This window comes from Hippoglossus hippoglossus, chromosome 17 (genome assembly GCF_009819705.1).
Source record: "Hippoglossus hippoglossus isolate fHipHip1 chromosome 17, fHipHip1.pri, whole genome shotgun sequence".
Lineage (NCBI taxonomy): Eukaryota > Metazoa > Chordata > Actinopteri > Pleuronectiformes > Pleuronectidae > Hippoglossus > Hippoglossus hippoglossus.
In genome coordinates this window covers 17,429,333-17,450,300 of record NC_047167.1, presented here as the reverse complement: position 1 = coordinate 17,450,300, position 20,968 = coordinate 17,429,333, and the positions used below count along the sequence as shown (strand labels likewise).

General features: G+C 40.7%; 1 protein-coding gene across 3 annotated transcripts in view; it reads right to left on the bottom strand.

Moving 5' to 3' along the window:
* Positions 1–20,968, bottom strand: part of b4galt2 (UDP-Gal:betaGlcNAc beta 1,4- galactosyltransferase, polypeptide 2) — a 121,226-nt gene that overhangs the window by 46,257 nt on the left and 54,001 nt on the right. For all 3 annotated transcript variants that reach the window (XM_034613945.1, XM_034613946.1, XM_034613948.1), the window contains 2 exons: positions 18,351–18,469; positions 15,455–15,571 (listed from right to left, as the gene is read on the bottom strand). In XM_034613945.1, coding sequence (XP_034469836.1) covers positions 15,455–15,571; positions 18,351–18,469 — 236 coding nt within the window. The remainder of the gene's footprint in view (positions 1–15,454; positions 15,572–18,350; positions 18,470–20,968) is intronic.

Sequence of the window (20,968 nt, the reverse complement as noted above, 5' to 3'; positions counted from 1 at the left end):
GATCGTTCAGAGGAAAGTGAAGTGTGTGGCTGGGACAGCTCGGGGAAATAAGCAACACCAAGCAGTTCTCCTCTTATATTAAGTTCTCACTGATGTCAAGTCGGACAAGTGCTTCGATTTCTTTCTTCACATATGCTGCAAAAGCTGGATTTAAACATTTAAAAATGGACTAGGAAATAAACGTGGGTTTGAATGTCAGGAGCAGTCACTTTGGAAATGTACAGAAACTCTTGATAACTTCAACAACCCCTGAAACTCCAGACATTAAAAAAAAGAATACTGTTAACCTCTGTGTAGCCACAGTTTTGACCAGAACTGTTTGATAGGTATTTTCCTTTGAGAATTTTTTTAACTGGGACGGTATGCTTGCATGGAGAAACATTGACATACCATGAGACTGGTATAGGTGTTGTTACAGTCACAGTTTCGCAGTGGGTGTAGGTTGTCCCAGTGGTAATTAGCACAGAGGACCTATCGTGACCTGAGGTTGTGCTGACCGCAGTGTTACAACCAGAAAAATGTTCATGCATGAAAGACAAATGTGTTCTTTTTGCTTGACAAAGAGTCTGCTAACATTGCACCAGAGCTGAGAACAGGATTACTTGTATCACAAACCTTATTTCTGTGGGATAATGCGACATTTAAGTCACACATATGGCACAAACACACACACACACTCTCTCTCTCTCTCATCCTCTGGGAGATGCCATGTGGTGGAGAGAGTGAGGTGAAAGACGAGGGGAGGAAGGAGGACAGAGTGTATGAGACAGAGTATGGAGAGAAATGTACAGGAAGAAAAGACGAGGGGCAGGAGGAAGAGGAGAAACAAGGCCAGGCAGAGATACACTAACCTATCACACACTAGTCAGGGTTGAACGCCTGCTTCCTCGGCAACAGACAAACCGTTTAAAATTGCTGCAGCTCTCTGGAATAAACAGCCTCTTTCACATGCACCCTCACACACAAACACAATAGAGCTAACCCGTCTTATGCATAAAGATGTTTTTTTTTCTTTGCTGATACAATGGTCCCGGGGAACATTGCCTTTCAGTCGGCAGCGCTCCTTTGTGACTGGGCAGGTGAATGAAGCGGTGTCAGCGAGATCAAGATGTTTACTCTGATTTAATCCCCATTAGTCCTCCCACACTTCCACTGCTTTTATTGGTCTGTCAAATGTCAACTGTATCTCGTGACACCAGGATGCTTTTGGTCGTATTGTCCACTAAGTTTTAAAGGTTATTCTGAAGTCTTGAACTGTCGACCAAACTTAATAATAACGTCCTGATTTTGGGTGCGATTCAACCTGGACCACGATGATCCTGTATAGTGAGGGGTTCACATGGTCTTAATGTCAATCACTGAATCTCAGATTTTGATAAATCGTTTATAAACATATTTATGATTTGAAATCAGGGATTACTTGTGTTGTAAGAAAGAAAGCAATTGGGTAAGTGATAGCAATGAGAGTGAGCTGAACGGGAAACGTTACAAACCACAAATAGACAGAATAAAGCTGCTCTATACATTTGTTCACGCACCAACCTAAAGCAGAATAAAAAAACATATTTGTGTCTGTACTCGACAGTCCTCAATTTCTCCTTTTCTGTTTTCGTCTCTAACATTTCTTCTCCAACTCTGTTTATTAAAAACCAAACCACTAAGAAAACACAGGATGCAGAATAGCTGCAAAGAAAGAGACATAATGGCCTCTTCCACAGAACTGAGGCCATGTCAGATATCTCTCCTCTCCCCACATGCGGTACAATGCCTCTCTTTGTCTGATTTTCAAAAAGGAAGCTTTGGCTTTGCTGCCGCTCCGACTACAACAGCCCTCTCCCGCTGAGACCTTGAAGAGAACAATATCAGATCCATTTTGGAAAATCAATATGCATTACTTTCAAAGATGTGTTAGCTGCTATTGACAGATAACTTTCTTTTCTTTCTCCTTCCCCGATTTAATACGGGGCTTTATCCTCGCTCATATCCTCCTGAGTTTCCTCATCAAGGTGGCGAATACCTTTTCTCATTCCGCAGAGATAAACAAGTTGAAGGTCAGTCCGCTCAGAGGGATGGCTTGATATATATACGCCACGATGACACCACATCCCATCATGCAAACGCTACATTATTCACCATCATCAACACCGGGAACAGCCCTGTCCTTGATAAAGAAACTGTTTTCAAGGAGGGATGGGAGCTCAGGACAATTAAAGTTGTGTGATAAATTAAAGTGTACACTCAGTTATATATGATGACTGATGAACTCATGGGAGTTGGGTTGAAACTGACACTCGGAATAGCTTGGAAAAACTCTCATTAATCTGAGGCCTTGTCTACACTACTGTGAATATGTTTTCAAACTGATATTTTCCCTTTCATCCACACGACCTTCGCTTTACAAAATATCTCTGTCCAGAGGACAACAAAAAAATAACAATGCTCAAGCAGTAGCTCAAGCGGACGACAATCCGTCAAATACTAGAGAAGAACTCTCTGGTCCAAATAAATCAGGGCGAGGCAGTCGCATATGAATGGTAAATAGTAAGTAGCCCTTTTCTTTTCTCGATGACACTCAACAGTGGTTCAGTATCTTGCCCGAGGACATGGGAAAGACTGGGATCGAAAAAGACGAAGGACGATCCCCCGCTCTCCCCCTGAGCCACAGCCGCTCGCACAATGTGGGGATGAATGCCGGTAATACAGGGATCCTGAACTTAGCTGCCCTTAGACCAAGCAGTGCTAACCAAACAGAGAAACCGATATATAACCGCCATTGTTGATGTTGTGTATGGCGGTTTATGTTCATAACACAAATGCAACAGTGCAAAGTGTGACACCATCAAATCTCTGTTTTAGTGACTTAAATTGTGCTTGCATGTGGACGAGAGAGAAACGTAGAAGAGAAAGTTTGTTTTGCTAAATCTCTCCGAGAGACTCAAAACAAAAAGATGAAAGTTCTTCATTTACTTCATCTTGGCAGTAATATGTTTACTTCTGTGCAAACATATTCATATGCAGATGACTCTGACAGTGGAGTGAATAAATATCACATTGTTGGGAGTTGACCAAAATAATATCTTATAATAACGGACACTGCGTAAGTACAGCATCGCGTGATTATATTTCATATATAATGATTGCTGTTTCTTTATAGAGGAGGCAGATTGTCATCAACTAATATAAACGTATTCATGATAAATAGCCACATGTGTTATCGGCACACATGCGCCATAACTCGGTTGTGGTCTTATGAAGCCTCATCTCGCACAACAAAGCACAACACTATCAAACAGATGAGACGCTGTGATTTGCAGAACTTATAGTGCTGCAGAGGTGGGATCACACACACACACAAACACACACAAACACACACAGACACACACACACAGAAACAGAGACAGTGCTGACAAAGGTTTCTTTTGAAACAAGAGGTAACAAACAACAAGGCGGTCCTCAGAGAGCGTTGGAAGTTACAGGACGTCTCAGTTATTCCCTTCTCACTTTGGGTTCCCCTCTCTGCAGCTATTAGGAAGAAACGACGATAAATGAGAAGCAATTTGGGGCAATTTTCTCAACAATTACGACTAACAGTATTTTCTCCGTCCCACTTTTGTGCTTTAAAGCTCACCACAGTCTGCTCGACACAATGATCCCATCCCTGCTGATAATCTCTAATACTGCTGACATTATTATAACCTATCTTCAGCTCTTCTGGTCTTGCCAGTAGGAGACTCAAGTGACGGAACATAGAAGCAGAGAAGAATGAAACACAAATGGAAAAGAGAGAGATAACATAAAAGTGGTGTTTGCCTTTATGACAAAGTGTATCAGATGGCATGGGATGCAGAATATTAAAAACACATGGGATGTTTTCAATGCGTCTTTCTTTAGAAAATGCAAAGCTCAATTCCCACTGAAGGATTTTCTCTGTTTCCATCTGTTCAGTTTCATCCCCCCCTCATCTCAGGACACCTACCTTATATTAGCATGTGTGCCACAGTCTGTCAAGCTATTATAATATTCATACTCCACACTCACATTGATTTCCTGTGTCCAGACTGAAATCTGATTGCTTCTAATGTCTCCACCACAATAGCAGTATCGTTTAAACCCTTCAGAGACGACCTGCACTCAGGAAATGGAGCTGCTGTATAAAGTTCATGAAATAAAAGTCTGTGACATGGAGGATTACTGCAGGATGTTATTATTAAAGGCACAATGAAAGGAATAACAGCTTTTAAAAACGGAGGCGTTGTTCAGACAGATGGTTCATAACCGCTCATTCACTTCAATGAGGCTAAAGCAGTGCAGGGCTCAAACTAAATACTGATATCTGCAAAAAAAAGTTTAACTTGTCTCAACTTTTGCTGGTCAACCAAATACAAGCAAAAGCTACAAATATTTTTGTATAGTTTAGCAACTTGGTGTGAGCGGGGTAAATCTACTGCTTACCTTGCAACCCTGATGATATAGAGTATAAAAATGATTACGGCTGTGACTACTTCCAGGAGTTGTAAAATCTTGTTTCATTGCATTGTAAACCACGGCAGAGCCTCCTGGCATCTGATAAACCTTCAGGATCAAGGATTACTCAAAGCTGCCTTGGATCTTGAATCTTCTTGGATTAATTGTTCCATCGGGTTCTGAAGCAGCAACGAAGACACTTCAGGGTTTTTTTCTTTACTTTTATTCTATTTTATTTTATTTTCTGCCTGAACAGCCAGTCAGAAGCCAAATCTTCCATGATCCCCTCCTCTTACACTTTTTCGCATCTTAGAATAATATCATGATTTGTGTTTAGTTTAAAGCACAAGAAATCTGTTTTGGTTATGCAGCACATTTTTGTTAATACCAGTGTTTGCAAAATCATTGGTAACATAAAGTTCAAAATTCGTATATATGACTATATCCATCCATTAATGCTTATCTCTGCTGTGGAGGTTGCATATTCGGCTGCACACTGGGTAAGTTGGGATCCATCATGGTTTCCCAGTCTGTTGCAGGACTGAATGACCTGCGTGTCCTTCGAAAACATGCAAACTTCACAAGAAAGAAAAAAGGTTTCAACCTTTTCTGCACATTGCAAATTGTGAGAATATCCAACATCTTTGAACCTGTCAACACTGCAATAGTTCACTTATGAAACTGTCAATATTTCAAAATAAATATTAGCAACATCTGCAGTTGCTTTTCAGTGCGAACGCGATTTTCTGCTGATTATCAGCAATATTAAACCGACCACGGAAGGCTACAGGCTACCACGCCGAAATCTATTCAATCATCAATGAAGTGGGAGAGCGCACTCATAATTAATCTTCTCCTGTAATCTCTGTGAGCAGGAGGGAAAGAACATATTTATTTGTCTGGTCTTTTCTGCCGGATCAGCGAGGAGGAGGGAAACAGCCGAGCTTCGGAGTGAGAGAGCGGAGGTGAGTGCTGGGGGAGGAGGGAGAGGGGGGGGCAGCAGCCACGAAACGAATGGGTTTGAATCAGAGTGACATTTCCAGGCCGTTTTAATGAGAGGTTGTCGAGGTGGTTAGAAGGTTTCATACACACACGATGCAGCTCTGTGAATAGCGAGGTCATCAAGTTTGGCTGTTTGGCTGAAAGCACAGGAGGAAAACATCAAGAGTGAGTGGCTGCTGTCTAAACATCCCAGCGCTGGGGCCCTGAGTGGAGGCACGGCGAAGGAAGTAAGAAGGAGGGACAAGAAAAAAAACTACATTCAAATATTTCCAGTCAAATACTTTCTAAATCTTTCATGTTGCATCACCTTTACTCTACAACTATAACCTAACCTGATAAAAGATTTAGTCTCTGGACGTCTGGATCTGAAGTTATGAGAGAAACAAGCTCCTCGTGTGCTGTGTCGGCTCTTGACTGTCAGATTGAACCCTGATTTTATTAGTTGAAACTACTTTATCCAGTGTTTTAATTAACTGGTCTGCTTGTTTTGCAGAGAAGGAAATATAAATTTATAAATCATAACCTGCTGAGCAATGAACAATGAAGAAATCAACCTAATAATAAAATGGCAATGAGTCATTTACCACTGAAGCCTCTCATGAATGAAATATTACAAATGTACACGTTACATGAAAAAAGAAGATTCAATCTAGTTCTTTGCCTTCTGTATCATGGACTAAATTCATTATTTATAAGGCTTTGAACTGCCCATATATTCTTTGTAATATTTATTCTACATTTGGACAAAATCCTGCCTTCATCCTCGATTGTCACTGATAAATATGTGGAGGAGCTTGAATGGCTCGTCCTTCTAAATGTGCATCCACCGCCAGATGTTGTGTGAGTCGACGCCACCGTCGTCACTGTGGGGTTTTTAATTAACGTTGCAGTTTGTCAGATTAAAATCGTTCAGTGTCGACAGCAGCAGAACAGCTTGTCCGTTTACACCTCCTGTGAAGTGCGTACCTTTATATAATCGTGACCTGCCTCAGAAAAGTTGTTCCATACACTAAATATTGATTTGTGCCAGTTCCTCCAGGTTTTATGTTTGTACGTCTTGTACCCGTTCACTCTCGAGTCCATGCGGAGCGCTGCGCATTTATTTTTTATGCTCGCTGCAGCTCCCGTCGCCCATTTAAGACAATAAAGTTGACTAGAACCTGAAGCGTGTGTGAAAGTGAGACAAAACTTCAGAAGTAAAATAGCAGCCGACCAAAGCGCGCTGTATTATTGAGTCGTGAAATGTGCGAAACAGGGAGCGTCTCTGTCTCTCCTCCTGCTGTCTCAACAGCTCGGCCAAAATGGACGCTTGATTGAAAGGGCAGTTGAGAGGAAAAACAAGGAACGTTAAATTATGCATCACTAAAAAGCTGAAATGTCAATTCTCCACTGCGCCATGCTTTAAATCATGTTGGTGCTCTTTATCTGCAGTAAACAGGCAGCTTATGGTTTGTAGTTTAATGCAAAGAGCAGCAGCTTATTAAGATGATGCATGCGTGTGTTTGACGGCTCTTATGTGGTTCAGTGATTAATGAAACACAAGTGATCAGCTGATAGAATGACCCAGTTTAAATTTTCAATGAAAAGAAAAGCTCAAGAAAACCCTGAAATATTCTGGTGTAGAAATTTAAAAACAAATTTAAATGGTTGCTTGATGTTGATGTGTATAAGTTTGCTAACACATTTAAATATTTAATTAGTCCTTTTTTTTTATTTATCTGAATTTAAACATTTTAGCTAGTGATTTAAGACAAGATACGATTTTAAAATATTTATATTCCTAAAAAATCATGTTCATAAAACCTGAACTTGAGATGAGATGGAAGGATGAGGCGAAAAACATGCAGGTATAAAATGGTCCTTTGATAATCCCTATACAAGAGGACTGGGTCAACAATGTCCACAACGATCCTGTCTCTTCTGCAGTGACATATAACACAAAAATGTCTCACTTAAGTCTAGATTACAGTTTTAGCCATGAAATGTAAACTGCTACTTCATTTAAAAATGTATAAATGAGATCATACAGTTTACTGATCTTTTCTGATTTGCCTGAAATCCATCCATTAGTCCAAGTGCCAGATTTTAATTTTTTTGCTCAGGTGTCATGACCTTCATTGAAACTAACGTCAACTGATCAAGCAGCTCTCTTAATTTTGATGGAAAAGGTCAAACTGTTTGTGGTGTTAATGGATATGTAGACAGAGGAGAGAGGAAAAGAGGAGAGGAGGAGAGGAGAGGAAAAGAGGAGAGAGGAGAGCAAAAGAGGAGAGGATGGGAGAGGCTCAAACAGATAAATCTATCATCCTTCAAATCCAGACTGGTGCAATCACATCAAGCACCTTTCACCCAGGACTGAACGGGGTTTATGAGTGTGTAGAAAATGAGAACATTATTTTACTGTACTTCAGAAAACAGTAACGAGGCTGCAGCACATCACTAGAACATGGAAGAGAAGGAGGAGAAGGAGGAAGGAAGCAAAGTGATGCTCATCAGATCAATATCCTATTCCACAGTCAACTGCACAAAAAGTCCCTCGTCTTTAGCTCTTTCTTTAACATTTTCAATTTCTAGCAGAGGAAGATAGAAAGAGCATTAACCATGCATGACGTAGGGTGTTGGTGAGGGTGGTGGTGAGGGTGAGGGAGAGACGGAGAGAGAGAGAGAGAGAGAGAGAGAGAGAGAAAAAGAAGGTCTGGAAAAGGCTTTTCTTTATTCTAAGAGGTTTAAGTCTAAATATCTCACCCAGGCCTGCACCCTTTCCAAGCAGATAAGAGAATAATGAATGTTATAATTCAATAGGTTTTGTTCCGTCTATCACCTGAATTAAAAATGCTAATGCTAACTACAGATAAAGAGAAGCATGGACTGAATATTCTATGCTCGTGCTATCGCAGTTTCTATACATCAAGCTGTAACTGCACCGTGTTCACAAAGACAGACGTACAGTGCTGTGGCTGTGAGGTCAATTCGTGGTTGTGTTTGATGTCACAATCATATCAATGCACTGATTACTGATTTTATTTCATTTAAAAAAAAGGTTCAATATAATAAAAAATGTCTGCGTTGCATCCATTTTAAATGTTTAAAACCGATCTTTGGCTTTAGTTTAGGGGGATTAGTTTGATTTTGCTCAGCATTCTGTTCCAACACTGACCAATTTTAGTTCTTCGCTCATAGAAATGTATATATAAATATATATATATATATAAGTAAATATATGAAATTCCTGAGACGGCATGGTGGGGCAGTTGTTCACAGCAAGATGGTTCTGGGTTCAAACCCACCGGCCGACCAGTTCTTTCTGTGTGGAGCTTGTTCTCCCTGTCTGCAAGTCTCTAAATATACAGGTCAAAGAGAAATTGGTGTTTTAGAATATATTTCCTTCAGAGATGGTTGTTCTATTTGTTAGTGCTGTGGTTTGTTGACATTACAAGAGTCTGGTCTTGTAACACACACAGACACACACACACACACACACACACTATGTGGCTGCCTGTCTGGACGTTCGTGGACCGATGAACCGCCTGGGCCACCTTGATGTGACCTTCACCATAAAGCCCAAACAAATGCCAGCAGAGACACACAGAGCTTAATCCCTCCTGATCCTGTGGTGTCCACTCAGGGCCGGACACTGCTGGAGCTCCACTGCCGACATGAATAAGAAACACAAGCGGTGTGAAGGCCGACTATAGATTCATTCCTCTACAACACAACCTGAGACTCTGGACAGATGCAGAGGAGTTACTGGCTGTGTGTGTGTGTGTGTGTGTGTGTGTGTGTGTGTGTGTGTGTGTGTGTGTGTGTGTGTGTGTGTGTGTGTGTGTGTGTGTGTGTGTGTGTGTGTGAGAGAGAGAGAGAGAGAGAGAGAGTGAGAGAGGTGGCAGAGGGAGAAAGGAGGTGCCGGGTCATATCTTGGTGGATTAGTGGAGCAAGGCGCCCGGCAGAAGCTTAGTACAGTGTTGTGTGTGCTGAGGCCAGATGTCAGCATGTCGCGTTTTATCCTGCTTTCCTTTGTGTCCTCTCGATTTTCTACTGGTGCTAAAATGGCACCAGAATTGAGATTAGGAGACTCAAAAGCATCTCAGAACATTTGAGGTACATCTTAAGGAGAACATTTTTTTAAATAAGCTACTTAGGATGAAAGAGGGGGAAAAATCGGTGTGGACGCTTGTGCAAAGGATCAAATATACCCAGGGCTTTCGGATTCTCAAGAACTTGTCTACCTCTTTACACCGAAATTAGCGATTATGCGTCGGCCTCTTAAATGTCACACAACTATCACTTAACACGTCTACTATAGTATTTCAGATAAAAGTATTATACTTGACCACACTTATATAACAACTGTAATAACTGGAGATAGAATGTACACGGAAAAAAATTTCAATTAAAAGAGATCCAGTTTTTGTTAGCAGCTCTAAAGAAGATATTTGCCACACACCTGATCTGCCTGTGCTGCAGTGGCTAAACATTGATTTCCCCCTCAAATTGAAATGACTATTCAATGTATTAAAAGTAAAAACACATTGAACACAATGCATCAAGCACAACTTTGTGTTTTCTTATTTCTTATCCTTCAACTCCTCAGAGAGACCTTTGCCCCCCCCCCCCCCCGGATGGCTGCAGAGTATTAAATGGTATAAATTTATATCCAGCTTGGATCGACCTGAAGCTTCCATAAAAACCATAACAGCAGATGGCTCTTCTTTCTCATTTCTGTCACTCACCCCTCCTCCTCCACACTCTCATTCTCACCTGCTTTTCTCTTTGTTCTGTTGCTCTCTCTGTCCCTCTCTCTCTCTCTCTCTCTCTGGGCCCCTGTCCAGTTTTACATGATGAGCTTATGGCCAACAAACAAACATTGGCCCCGGTCCTCGGCCGGCAAGCGAGGACACGGAGCAGCAGGGCAGAACAGCGAGGTTGAAATATCACTTTCTGCGTGATCCCTCTGCAACGCCTACTCACCGTACCTCACCAGCAGCAGCAGCACCGCTTTCTCACAGCCAGACGACGGCTGCTTCAAAATGTCCGTCCGAGGTGAAAACAAGGGCGGACGGATGGTGCAGCCAAAAGATAAACTAAACTTCCACCTGAAGTAATGTTCACAGGAATTCAAGCAGGTTTACCAGTAAATGAGGAGCTGTTTCTGAGCCTGAAGGATTTATAGTTTAGACACTGTGACTGTTGAGCTAAAGAAATATTAGAGTTCAAAGCTCCAGAGAAACTTGTATGTGAACTTTTTCTTTGGAACATTTTAATCACAGAAATGTCTCTAAAGTCAAGGATGAATCGAGGAGCTTTTTTTTTTTTTTTCAGTCAAACTCAAACCTTGAACAACTTAAGTACTCACTGGTTGAGCACAGTTGCAGTATCACTATATACTATATACTAGATATAAATATATACTCTTTTCAGCTGCTCTCAGAAGATATATTCTAAATTATATTGTATATTACAGCAAGCGCACAGAGCCATTGTTTTTTAAATTGTATTAATGCCATTGATAATCATATATAAGCTTAAGATACAGTCCTATGCGATGCAGAGATACTTTTAGAAAATAATTTGAAAATGCATAACATACCATTGTTTGACATCTTCACTCTGACATCACTTATTAGTTTGTATAATAGAAAAGAATATAATCTTTAACCTGTATATATACAGTGCCTTGCATAAGTATTCACCCCCCTTGGACTTTTTCCCATTATGTACTGTTACTAACTGGAATTCAAATAGACTTAAATAAACTTTTTCCCGTTTGATCAACAAAACATGCATAGTACTTTGGAGGTGCAAAATAAATTTTATTGTGACACAAACAATAATGAGAACAAAAAAGTTGACATCTGTTGGGTGCATAAGTATTCACCCCCCTGTGTCAATACTTGGTAGAACCCCCTTTCGCTGCAATTACAGCTGCAAGTCTTTTGGGGTATGTCTCTACCAGCTTTGCACATCTAGAGATGGAAAGGTTTGTCCATTCTTCTTGGCAAAAAAGATGAAGCTCAGTCAGATTGGATGGAGACCGTCTGTGAACCGCAATCTTCAAGTCTTGCCATAGATTCTCTATTGGATTGAGGTCTGGGCTTTGACTGGGCCATTTTAAGACATTAACATTCTTTAATCCAAACCATTCCTTTGTAGCTCTGGCTGTATGTTTAGGGTCATTGTCCTGCTGGAAGATGAACCTCCGCCCCAGTCTCAAGTCTTTTGCAGACTGCATCAGATTTTCTTCAAGGATTTCCCTGTATTTGGCTCCATCCATCTTTCCCTCTATTCTGACCAGTTTCCCTGTACCTGCTGAAGAGAAGCATCCCCACAGCATGATGCTACCACCACCATATTTCACTGTTGGGATGGTGTGCTCAGGGTGATGGGCAGTGTTGGGTTTTCGCCACACATAGCGTTTTGCATTGAGGCCAAAAAGTTCAATTTTGGTCTCATCTGACCAGAGCACCTTCTTCCACATGTTTGCTGTGTCTCCCACATGGCTTCTGGCAAACTCCAAACGGGATTTTTTATGGATCCCTTTCAACAATGGCTTTCTTCTTGCCACTCTTCCATAAAGGCCAGATTTGTGGAGTAGACGACTAATAGTTGTCCTGTGGACAGATTCTCCCACCTCAGCTGTGGATCTCTGCAACTCCTCCAGAGTAACCATGGGCCTCCTGGTTGCTTCTCTGATTAATTTTCTCCTTGTCCGACTCTTCAGTTTGGGTGGACGGCCTCCTCTTGGTAGGTTTGCGGTTGTGCCATATTCTTTCCATTTTCTTATGATGGATTTTATGGTGCTCAGAGAGATGTTCAAAGCTCTGGATATTTTTTTATAACCTAACCCTGCTTCATATTTCTCCACAACTTTATCCCTGACCTGTTTGGTGAGCTCCTTGGTCTTCATGATGCTGTTTGTTCAGTAATGATCTCCAACAAACTCTGAGTCCGTCACAGAACAGGTGTATTTATACTGAGATTAAATTGCAGACAGGTGGACCCTATTTACTAATTATGTGACTTGCAAATGTGACTTGTGAATGCAATTGGTCGCACCAGATCTTTGTTAGGGGTTTCACAGTAAAGGGGGTGAATACATATGCACTCAACACTTTTCAGATTTTTATTTGTAAATAATTGTGAAATCCATGTAATATTTCCCCCCACTTCCAAATGATGCACTATTTTGTGTTGGTCCATTACATAAACTCACGATGAAATAAATTTTAATCTGTGGTTATACCATGACAAAATGTAGAAAAGTCCAAAGGGGGTGAATACTTATGCAAGGCACTGTATATATATATATATAAGAATACAGACACACTGACAGTCACTTGTGTGTGTCCTTGCGTGCTTCAGTCTGAAGTGCAGGTGCACCTTGGGCATTCTTTTTTATCTCCAGGGGCCACTTCTTTCCACAAAACGCCTGTTTTTCTACTCTGAGGACATGACAGCCATTATCTGTTAGCAAGGAGACTGCAGGGGTGAAATTATCACCGCTCGCTCGCCCCCCCCCCCGCCTCCCCTCACCTCCATCCCTCTCCAGTGGCTCAGTGTTAAAAGGTTCCAGACTTTCACTCATTTAACACTTGAGCGAGCACGATAGGAAAGTGCTCTCCACCACGCACTCGGGGAGCGGCGTCGGGTGTAAAGGTTTCATCGCCCCATCGTGTCAGATACATCAGGACGTCTTGTCGTCAAAATGCCACCTCTGTCGGTTTGACTCCGGCTTCTCTCAATCTGCCGGCTCGTGTGTCTACCTGCCTCACTGTCCGATTGAGCCACTTCACGTCAGGTTGTCTGGCAACACGAGTATCCACATGTCCGCAGTGACCTCTCTGAGCGAAACTCAGACACGTTTAAGGTTTCACTTGGAAATGCAAATATCACTGAATGAGAGCAGAAGAACAGCTATGTTCATACACTTGTGAAATTTGTATTTAAAATTCTCCACAAAAAAAAAAAGTCTACAAAGAAAGTGAAACTTGTAAATGTTTTTTTTTAAGAAAATATATTTTGGCTCCAGTTCTTTGGGGGTACTTTTTATTTGTTTCCTTAAACTTGTAAATAATTATTTAATACTAATGCTCCAGCTGCAGAATAAAAATGTGAGTATACAGAAATAAGAAAATAACAAATGTTACCCTTTAGCAGTTGCTGATGATGAATGCTAAAAGTTTTTAAGAGAGACCAACTCATTATTACTTGATTATCTTTCATTCAATTTCAAACAAATTCAGAAACAAGAGGAAAACATCTTGCTGGCTGCACGTTAAAGTTTCTCCACAGGTTTAAATGTATTTTTAAAAAATGCATGTGGGTAATTTCCATTTCATACAAACGTTACGGAGCGGAGTAAACTTGACAGTTTTGCTGAGAGTGTGAGTGAGAGGATGAGTGTGTGTTTGAGTGCAGGTGAATGGTTTGAAGCCGCAGCTGCAGCTCGACTGACGCTGCCAACTATGAAATTATATCATGTTGCAGTGTGACAGCACATGAGGACTCTCGTCGGCAGAAGTTTACCACACAGGATTCAGAGTCTGGGTTCAACTTTTACAATGAGCCGGTTCAACGTCCTGTGCGACTGTCCTTGAGCAAGGCACTAAATCTCCTTTTCTCCAGGCGTGATGCATCTGAGCGAAACCGGACCTTGTGTTACAAGGATCGATTCAATTTATTACATTTAATGAATTTCAATATGTTCTATGTATTTTTCATTCTATATATTTCATTTTATGTTCAGTCTCTGTGCTCGAGTTCAGTTAATTATAACACAGAGTTGTTAAAATTTTGTTTTTACAATATAAAACACTTTCTAACTTTATTTTACAGTCAGATTATTACTGCCTCAAGATAAAATAATAGTATTGTAGAGAAATGACTCAAAACCCCATTCTAAAAATAAATGAAAGAAGAGACAGTCAGGGTTAAGAAATGCTCTGAATGCTGTGGCCTCTCTCACAGCTCGATTCCCCCTTGGCCTCTGTAACTGCTTCTTATTTGAGTCAGGAATGATTCGGCTGCTTAGAGAATATGTGTGTTTATGTGTGTGAGGGAGAGGAGCGAGCGCACGACACTGGAACCATCACCATATCAAGAGTGGAGCACGGCAGGGCAGGCGGAACCAAAGGTCTGTTCCACATGGGGAGTGATTACGGTGTCGTGCGAGGCCCACGGGGGAGAGAGGGCAGAAAGGAGAGCTCATTACCCATAATGTGGGAGAGGAAGATCTCCCACCCAACCACACTGTGGAAGACACCGTCTCACAACATCGCTCAGAAAGTTCTATATATATATATATTTCGTCAGAAGAAGAAAAACAGTGAATGAAGACCAGAGATGTGAAGCAGGTGTCAGGTGATTAAATAACTACAAATTGACATGTTCTTCATTTCCCACCATATGAGTGAATACCTGACGATGGCCTTAGTGTTCTAATTATTCCTGTAAGCTGACAGATCTAGCTCATGTCAACTTTATGTCATGATTTTAAGTTGGAATAAAATGTTCCTGCAGCTTCTAACTGGGCCTTTAACTCTGTTTATCACAAGACAGAAGATGCAGATGTTATTCTTTTTAAAACCACGACAAAATTAAAATCCCAACTCTGACCGGAGAGTTTTCTTTAAACCGAATTCTGAGGATTATGACTTTGAATGGTGGTGACGTGACATTTTACAATTCTACTGAGGATAAGAACCTGTTTTTGAGGCAAACAACAGGTCAATTAACTGATTAGTTAACCAAAACAAATATAAATCCCAACGACTTCCACTGAGCCGCTCCGCTGAGGTCATCAATAACTCCGACAACTTGAGCGAGTCAGCCTTCGTTTCCCTTTTGTTTTAAACAAACGCACAAGCTGTATGCTAACAAGTGACAATTGCCTCGATACTAATAATTACACGACTGTCAGTCATTTTGCAACAGTTAATTGGAAAAGCAATCCCCAGATTAATCGTTAATCCAACAACCTCAGCTGACCGACCTGGTTGATGATGTAGATGCCGTAGTCGATTTTCTGCCGTCTGAGGATGGGGTGGAGGTAGTGGAGCCAGTACTTCAGGTGGTTTTCTCTGTGACGGAACGGGATGATGATGGCCACCTACGCAACACAATAATAGTTCCAGTTATTATAAAACACAATCGACATCTTTTCTATACAAGCTGCAGCGATTGGCCAGTGATTAGTCAATATACTATTTAACAGGACTATTCTGCTCATTCAAACATCAATACACTCATTGATGCCGCCAGGACAAATCAAAACAAATGATCAAAAATGAATTCCCCCTGGTAAATAACCATTGGCATTCACAAGTAATTTTCATACTGGTTTATATGTTATAAAGACCAACTGATTAATCAAGAAAACTATTGGCAGATGCTGTAATCAAATGGTTTTTACTTTTTAATCAGTGCTGGTTGAGTTGACAAACAAGACACGAGCATAATCTGCATATCTGCTGTATCTGAAACGGTTGTGTAGGTGTGGACAGAGAGAACAAGAGTGTGATTCTCTGTCAGAGCACTAAGTGCTGCTCGTTTGACTGATTATTCTAAAATGAGCTTTGTTTCATCAGACGCCGAAATGTTCTCCCCCACAAAATCATTTCCGTAGAAAATCCTCCTCCTGGTTAATGTCTCTGCGTATGTGAAGTGGCTTCATGTTCATTATGAACGAAGCGGCGCTCAGCAGCGCTCAGCGGCGTCCGGGGCGTGAGACAGTGAGTCACTCTCGGCTGTCCAAACAGTTCAAGGTTGAACTGTAATTGTAGGTTCATGGTAATTTTGTGCTCTGATGAAGATTGGCAGCAGATTGACCTTGGTTTCTTTATATTCTCACCATGACTGTCTGCCGGCTTCAGTGACCACTCATTTATTTACACTTCTTTTATAGAAAACTAAAACCAAAATGACAACATAACTAATAATATTAGAAAAAGAAACTGAATGTAGACCTACTGTATTTATTAATCGTCTACTCTCAATTATTGGGGTAGGTACCAATTAATACCTAGTGTTTCCTGATGCTGGGGATGTTTTTACATTCTGAGTAGTGACACAGACATGATCCACTGGAAAATTTCAAAGGTCATGAGATAAATGCAGAATTTATAATCCTATTTAGGCAGAGGGATTAGGTTTGGGATACATTTTTGGAAGATGAGGGAAAATGCTGATTGGGAAACATAGAAGAAACTAAAAATACACCATGACCCACACGGCCAAATCTAATTATTATGAGAAAATGTCTTTCTAGTAATTTAAAAAATCCTAAAGAATTTTGGAGTAGTAGAAATTTCACATATACATGTTTTGTTATTCAAATAATAGTGGTAATATTATAATTCACGACTCAAATACATAACGTTCTTCATTCACATATTGTCACTCTCCTATACAGTATGTATGTACTTACACTTCTACTTGCACGTCCAGGTTGTACGACCAAGCTTTAAATCCTTTTCCAAAATATAAATTATTCATCCCTTTTTTAATTCCTATAAATTTCTATATAGATTCGGAATAAAAGTGCAAAACCCCTAAAAGCAGGGGATATCGAAAGCACTGGAAACTCACACCATGTGAATATTGGAGATCTCTATCACCGAAGCCTCGGAGATGTTATGAGTACAACAAAGTGATTTTGCATACTTTGGCCATTTTCATTTTGAATGTCGGGTAACTAGTGAGAATATAAATATATCAGGAAACTTTAAGCACTTCCTCGCCACCAATCTGTGAATAATGAGATGTAGTTTTCATCATATGTAATTAATTGTGACTAATTTGCCGCACTGCACATCATTTTCAACAGTATCTTTTTTATTTAATCACTCCATTGAGCAGCATCTATCAGCGTTAATGCCCTTTTCTGTGATGAGGCCTTAATAGTGGAGAATAAAGCTTGTTTTAATGACCCTAAATGAGCCTGTAGAAAAAAATGTATTTTACTCCAATCAATATTTCAGAGTGTGGGACACAAATAAGTAAAGATAATAAGGGAAGTAATTCACGTTTTTTTTTCCAAAAGCAAGGCTTTTAACTATGTGTCAGGAAATTGCCACTTTATACACTATCTATTTGTGTTTGCCCTTTATTAAACCAGGAAGCTCCCACTGAGATACAATATCTCTTCTGCCAGGGAGCACTGGTCAGGATGGGAAATGACTACATTAAGCTACTTGAGGACTTTAAGCTGTTTCCACATACATTTGATTGTACTACTACACGGAGAACCCACGTAACATTATCATCCTTTGAAAATTACCACAAAGTAAGCCACACATGGTGATTAATTCCGTTGGGCTCCATGTCTGAGCGATGAGGTTGGTTTCATGTAGAGGAAAAGTTATTGACTGGAGCTCGGACTGTGTCGTCCCACTCAATGGACTGAAACACAACTGAACGGTGGATATTACCCATGATCCCCGGCTTCCTGAACCAGACGAGCTGCTGCTTTAACAAATCCACAAAACTCGGTTTAGAATGATTCATATTATAAAAGTTTCCTCACTGAATATTGGAGATAAGCTCCAAGTCTTTAAAACTTATCTACAGTTCAGCACTACTGTTGAAGTTGCTGGGCCTGAATGTGGTCAATAAAGTGGTGATGACTATCAGTCAGTTACAAACTTCATAACGCTCACTAAAGTTAAAAAGAGCAAGAACAGATAATCAGGGCGAGGAGTGGTCGGATCTTTATATCGATAGACCTCAAATAATGCAAACAAATTCAGAGAAGATTTTAAAGATAGATAATGGCAGATTGGTAATCGTAGACATTATCAATATACTCGTTTGTCCTGGATTAAGTTCCCATTAAATAAAACTGACGTGAGAGAAATGTGCGTGTGTGCGTGCGTGCGTGTGTTACAGACCTTCCATCTAGGCCGACAGTCTGGAGGGGTGTAGCGGCCTCCCTCCGTCACGTTGGGGTTTTCTTTCTGCACTCGCTCCATCGTCATCTGGGAGCTGAACTCGATCAACAAGCGGCCCACTGAGGAGAGGAGGACAGAGGGGAGAACAGTTAGCATCGTTGAGAGGATAACGGAAAAAAAGGCAGGATAAAAAAAGAGAAAGAAAAACAGACGATGGGAACGAGGGATGTTGGGAGCGAGGGACAGGGAGAGCTTTTAGCTTCAAAGCAATTCTGTACGTGTATCAAAGCAACATGTGCAGAAATAATGGTTTCAAGGGAGCCGCTCTGCATAATGCCGCATTTAATAAGATGCACAGGCCTCAGAAAACATATATTCCTAAAAAAATAAACAAAGACTTTGAAGTCAGTCAGTGTAAACACAACATGAAAGGTAATTACGCTGCTCAGTGATCAAGCCACACCGTATGTTATATCATCTCAAATCTATCTATCCCCCCTTGAGTACCGAGGGATCAAATGCTATCTAAATGTGTGTGTGTGTGTTTGTGTGTGTTCGTGTGTGTGTGTGTGTGTGTGTGTGTGTGTGTGTGTGTGTGTGTGTGTGAAATTGCCGGCTCAGACTAATTTAAAAGAACGTTTGGTTTTAAATCTCCGGCCCCGGACGATAAATACAACCCTGTCGTCCTGGGAGCCAGGATCATTAAAACACAGGAGCAGGCTTCGCTGTTTGGGCTCCAACAAAACAACCCTGCAGCCACAACCTCCTTTTAAAACAAGTCGGAGTTTGAGAGCTCTCGCTGTGGGAAAATCCAAAATGTCACTCATTAGTGAACGTTCTCCACCAGTGTCAGTGTCACACCAAGAAATCACATGCGTCACATGTTTAAAAGAAAGAAAAATCTAATTGTTTCCTATTTATCATTAAAAACTCTGGACAGGATCATGTCTGTGAAAGCGTCATTGGATCAATTTCACACACATGAAACTATGTATTTCTGTCCTATTTTTAAAGGAGACACGATGCTTTTTCAGTTTTTCTTTCCTCTAGTGTGTTATAGGTTTTTTGTGAATGTAAAAGTTCTGCAAAGTGAAAAAGCCTAAAGTCCTTTTGAAAGTCTTTTTGAAACACCTCATCTGTAATCTGGCGAATACTTCATCATCCTGATGTCAACACGACACCATGACCCACATTTGCATGATGCACGGCGGCTAGTCGGCCGTAAAGAGACAGGAGCTAAAACCACGTGTTTCAGACAGAGGCTGAAGAGAGGAGCAGCAGCAATGGACAGTGTGAGGAAAGTGATGCATTTTCCAATTATTAGAGCATGGAACCTAAAAATTATGAACCTTAAAATGAGCATAATATATTATTTTCTCAAAAACATTAGTCGTCTTTGCGATACATTTTAATTCACATGGGAATATGTGTGAAAATACATTAGGACAAGAATAGCAGGGTAACAGCACACACAGTCTCTCCTCAGAGGAATTCATGGCGTCTGCAACTATATAATAAACTTCCGATAAACGAAAATGAGCGTAAAAGAGATGTTGAAACCCTGCTTCCATTTTCAGCTCCACACATCTGGACGATTATCGCTTGTTTGCTCGTCGTTTTGAAAGTTACAAAAAATGTCAGACATAAGTGATCCCAGTTTTTAGAGACACGGTTTTGGAAATCTTGAAAAGTTTCCACTGATCATTCTTCTGCACAGTGAACATGTCTGGTGCTACACATGTGTATGAACTCAGTATATCTGCTGCTGGGAGAAGAGGAGATGATGACGGAGAGATGAGGCCCGTACAGGTACATGAGCTAATAATCCACTTAGCATTGACGGGAGTTCGGTGTTGAGAGGTCTCCTCAAATCAACACCGCACAGGCAAAGTAGCGTGATCGATGCCAACAAGGTTTTGTGTTCATAACGCACCTCTTTACCATCGCACACCGGCTGAATGCAAATAGTCCCCACAGCCCTCTCCTCCTGACCACTGCTGCCCATCATCCTCTCCACTCCCACTCGCGCCTCCCGTTTCTCTCCTCGCTCACACTAATGAGACAGTGAGTGGAACATGGTGTTTTCATTTCGTCTCAGCGAGCTGTTACTTAGCTCTTGGGCGAAACATGAAAGACACAATAACAAAAGAAATAGGACGAGAAAAAAAGTTCTAGCACAAAAAAATTGTCATGTGTTTTTTATACCAAAACTCGTATAATTTAATTAGTTCCGATGCCTTTAAGTGATGTCATTATTAAAGCCACATATTAAATATATATTTCTGCCCCTCTCCTTTAAATTTAAACATGTAAAGCCATGGCAGAGTCCTTTACATATTAGGCTTTGTTGAAGGGAAATTAAAATCTATAAACTATAATGTTACTGTGTATTTCATTAGCAATGTGCTACACGTTAGGATTTCTGGAACCACAAAGATCTGTGTTCATTCAAATTTGAATTCTGTTGAAAACCTGTGACAACCAGTATCATAAAGCGACACGTAGAAGTGAGTTAGCTTCCAACTGGTTTGATGATTTGAATAGAGGTAGAAGAAATAATATAATAATAATAATACAAGTGTGTGTGAAAATGAGAGGAAACACAAATAATGAACATG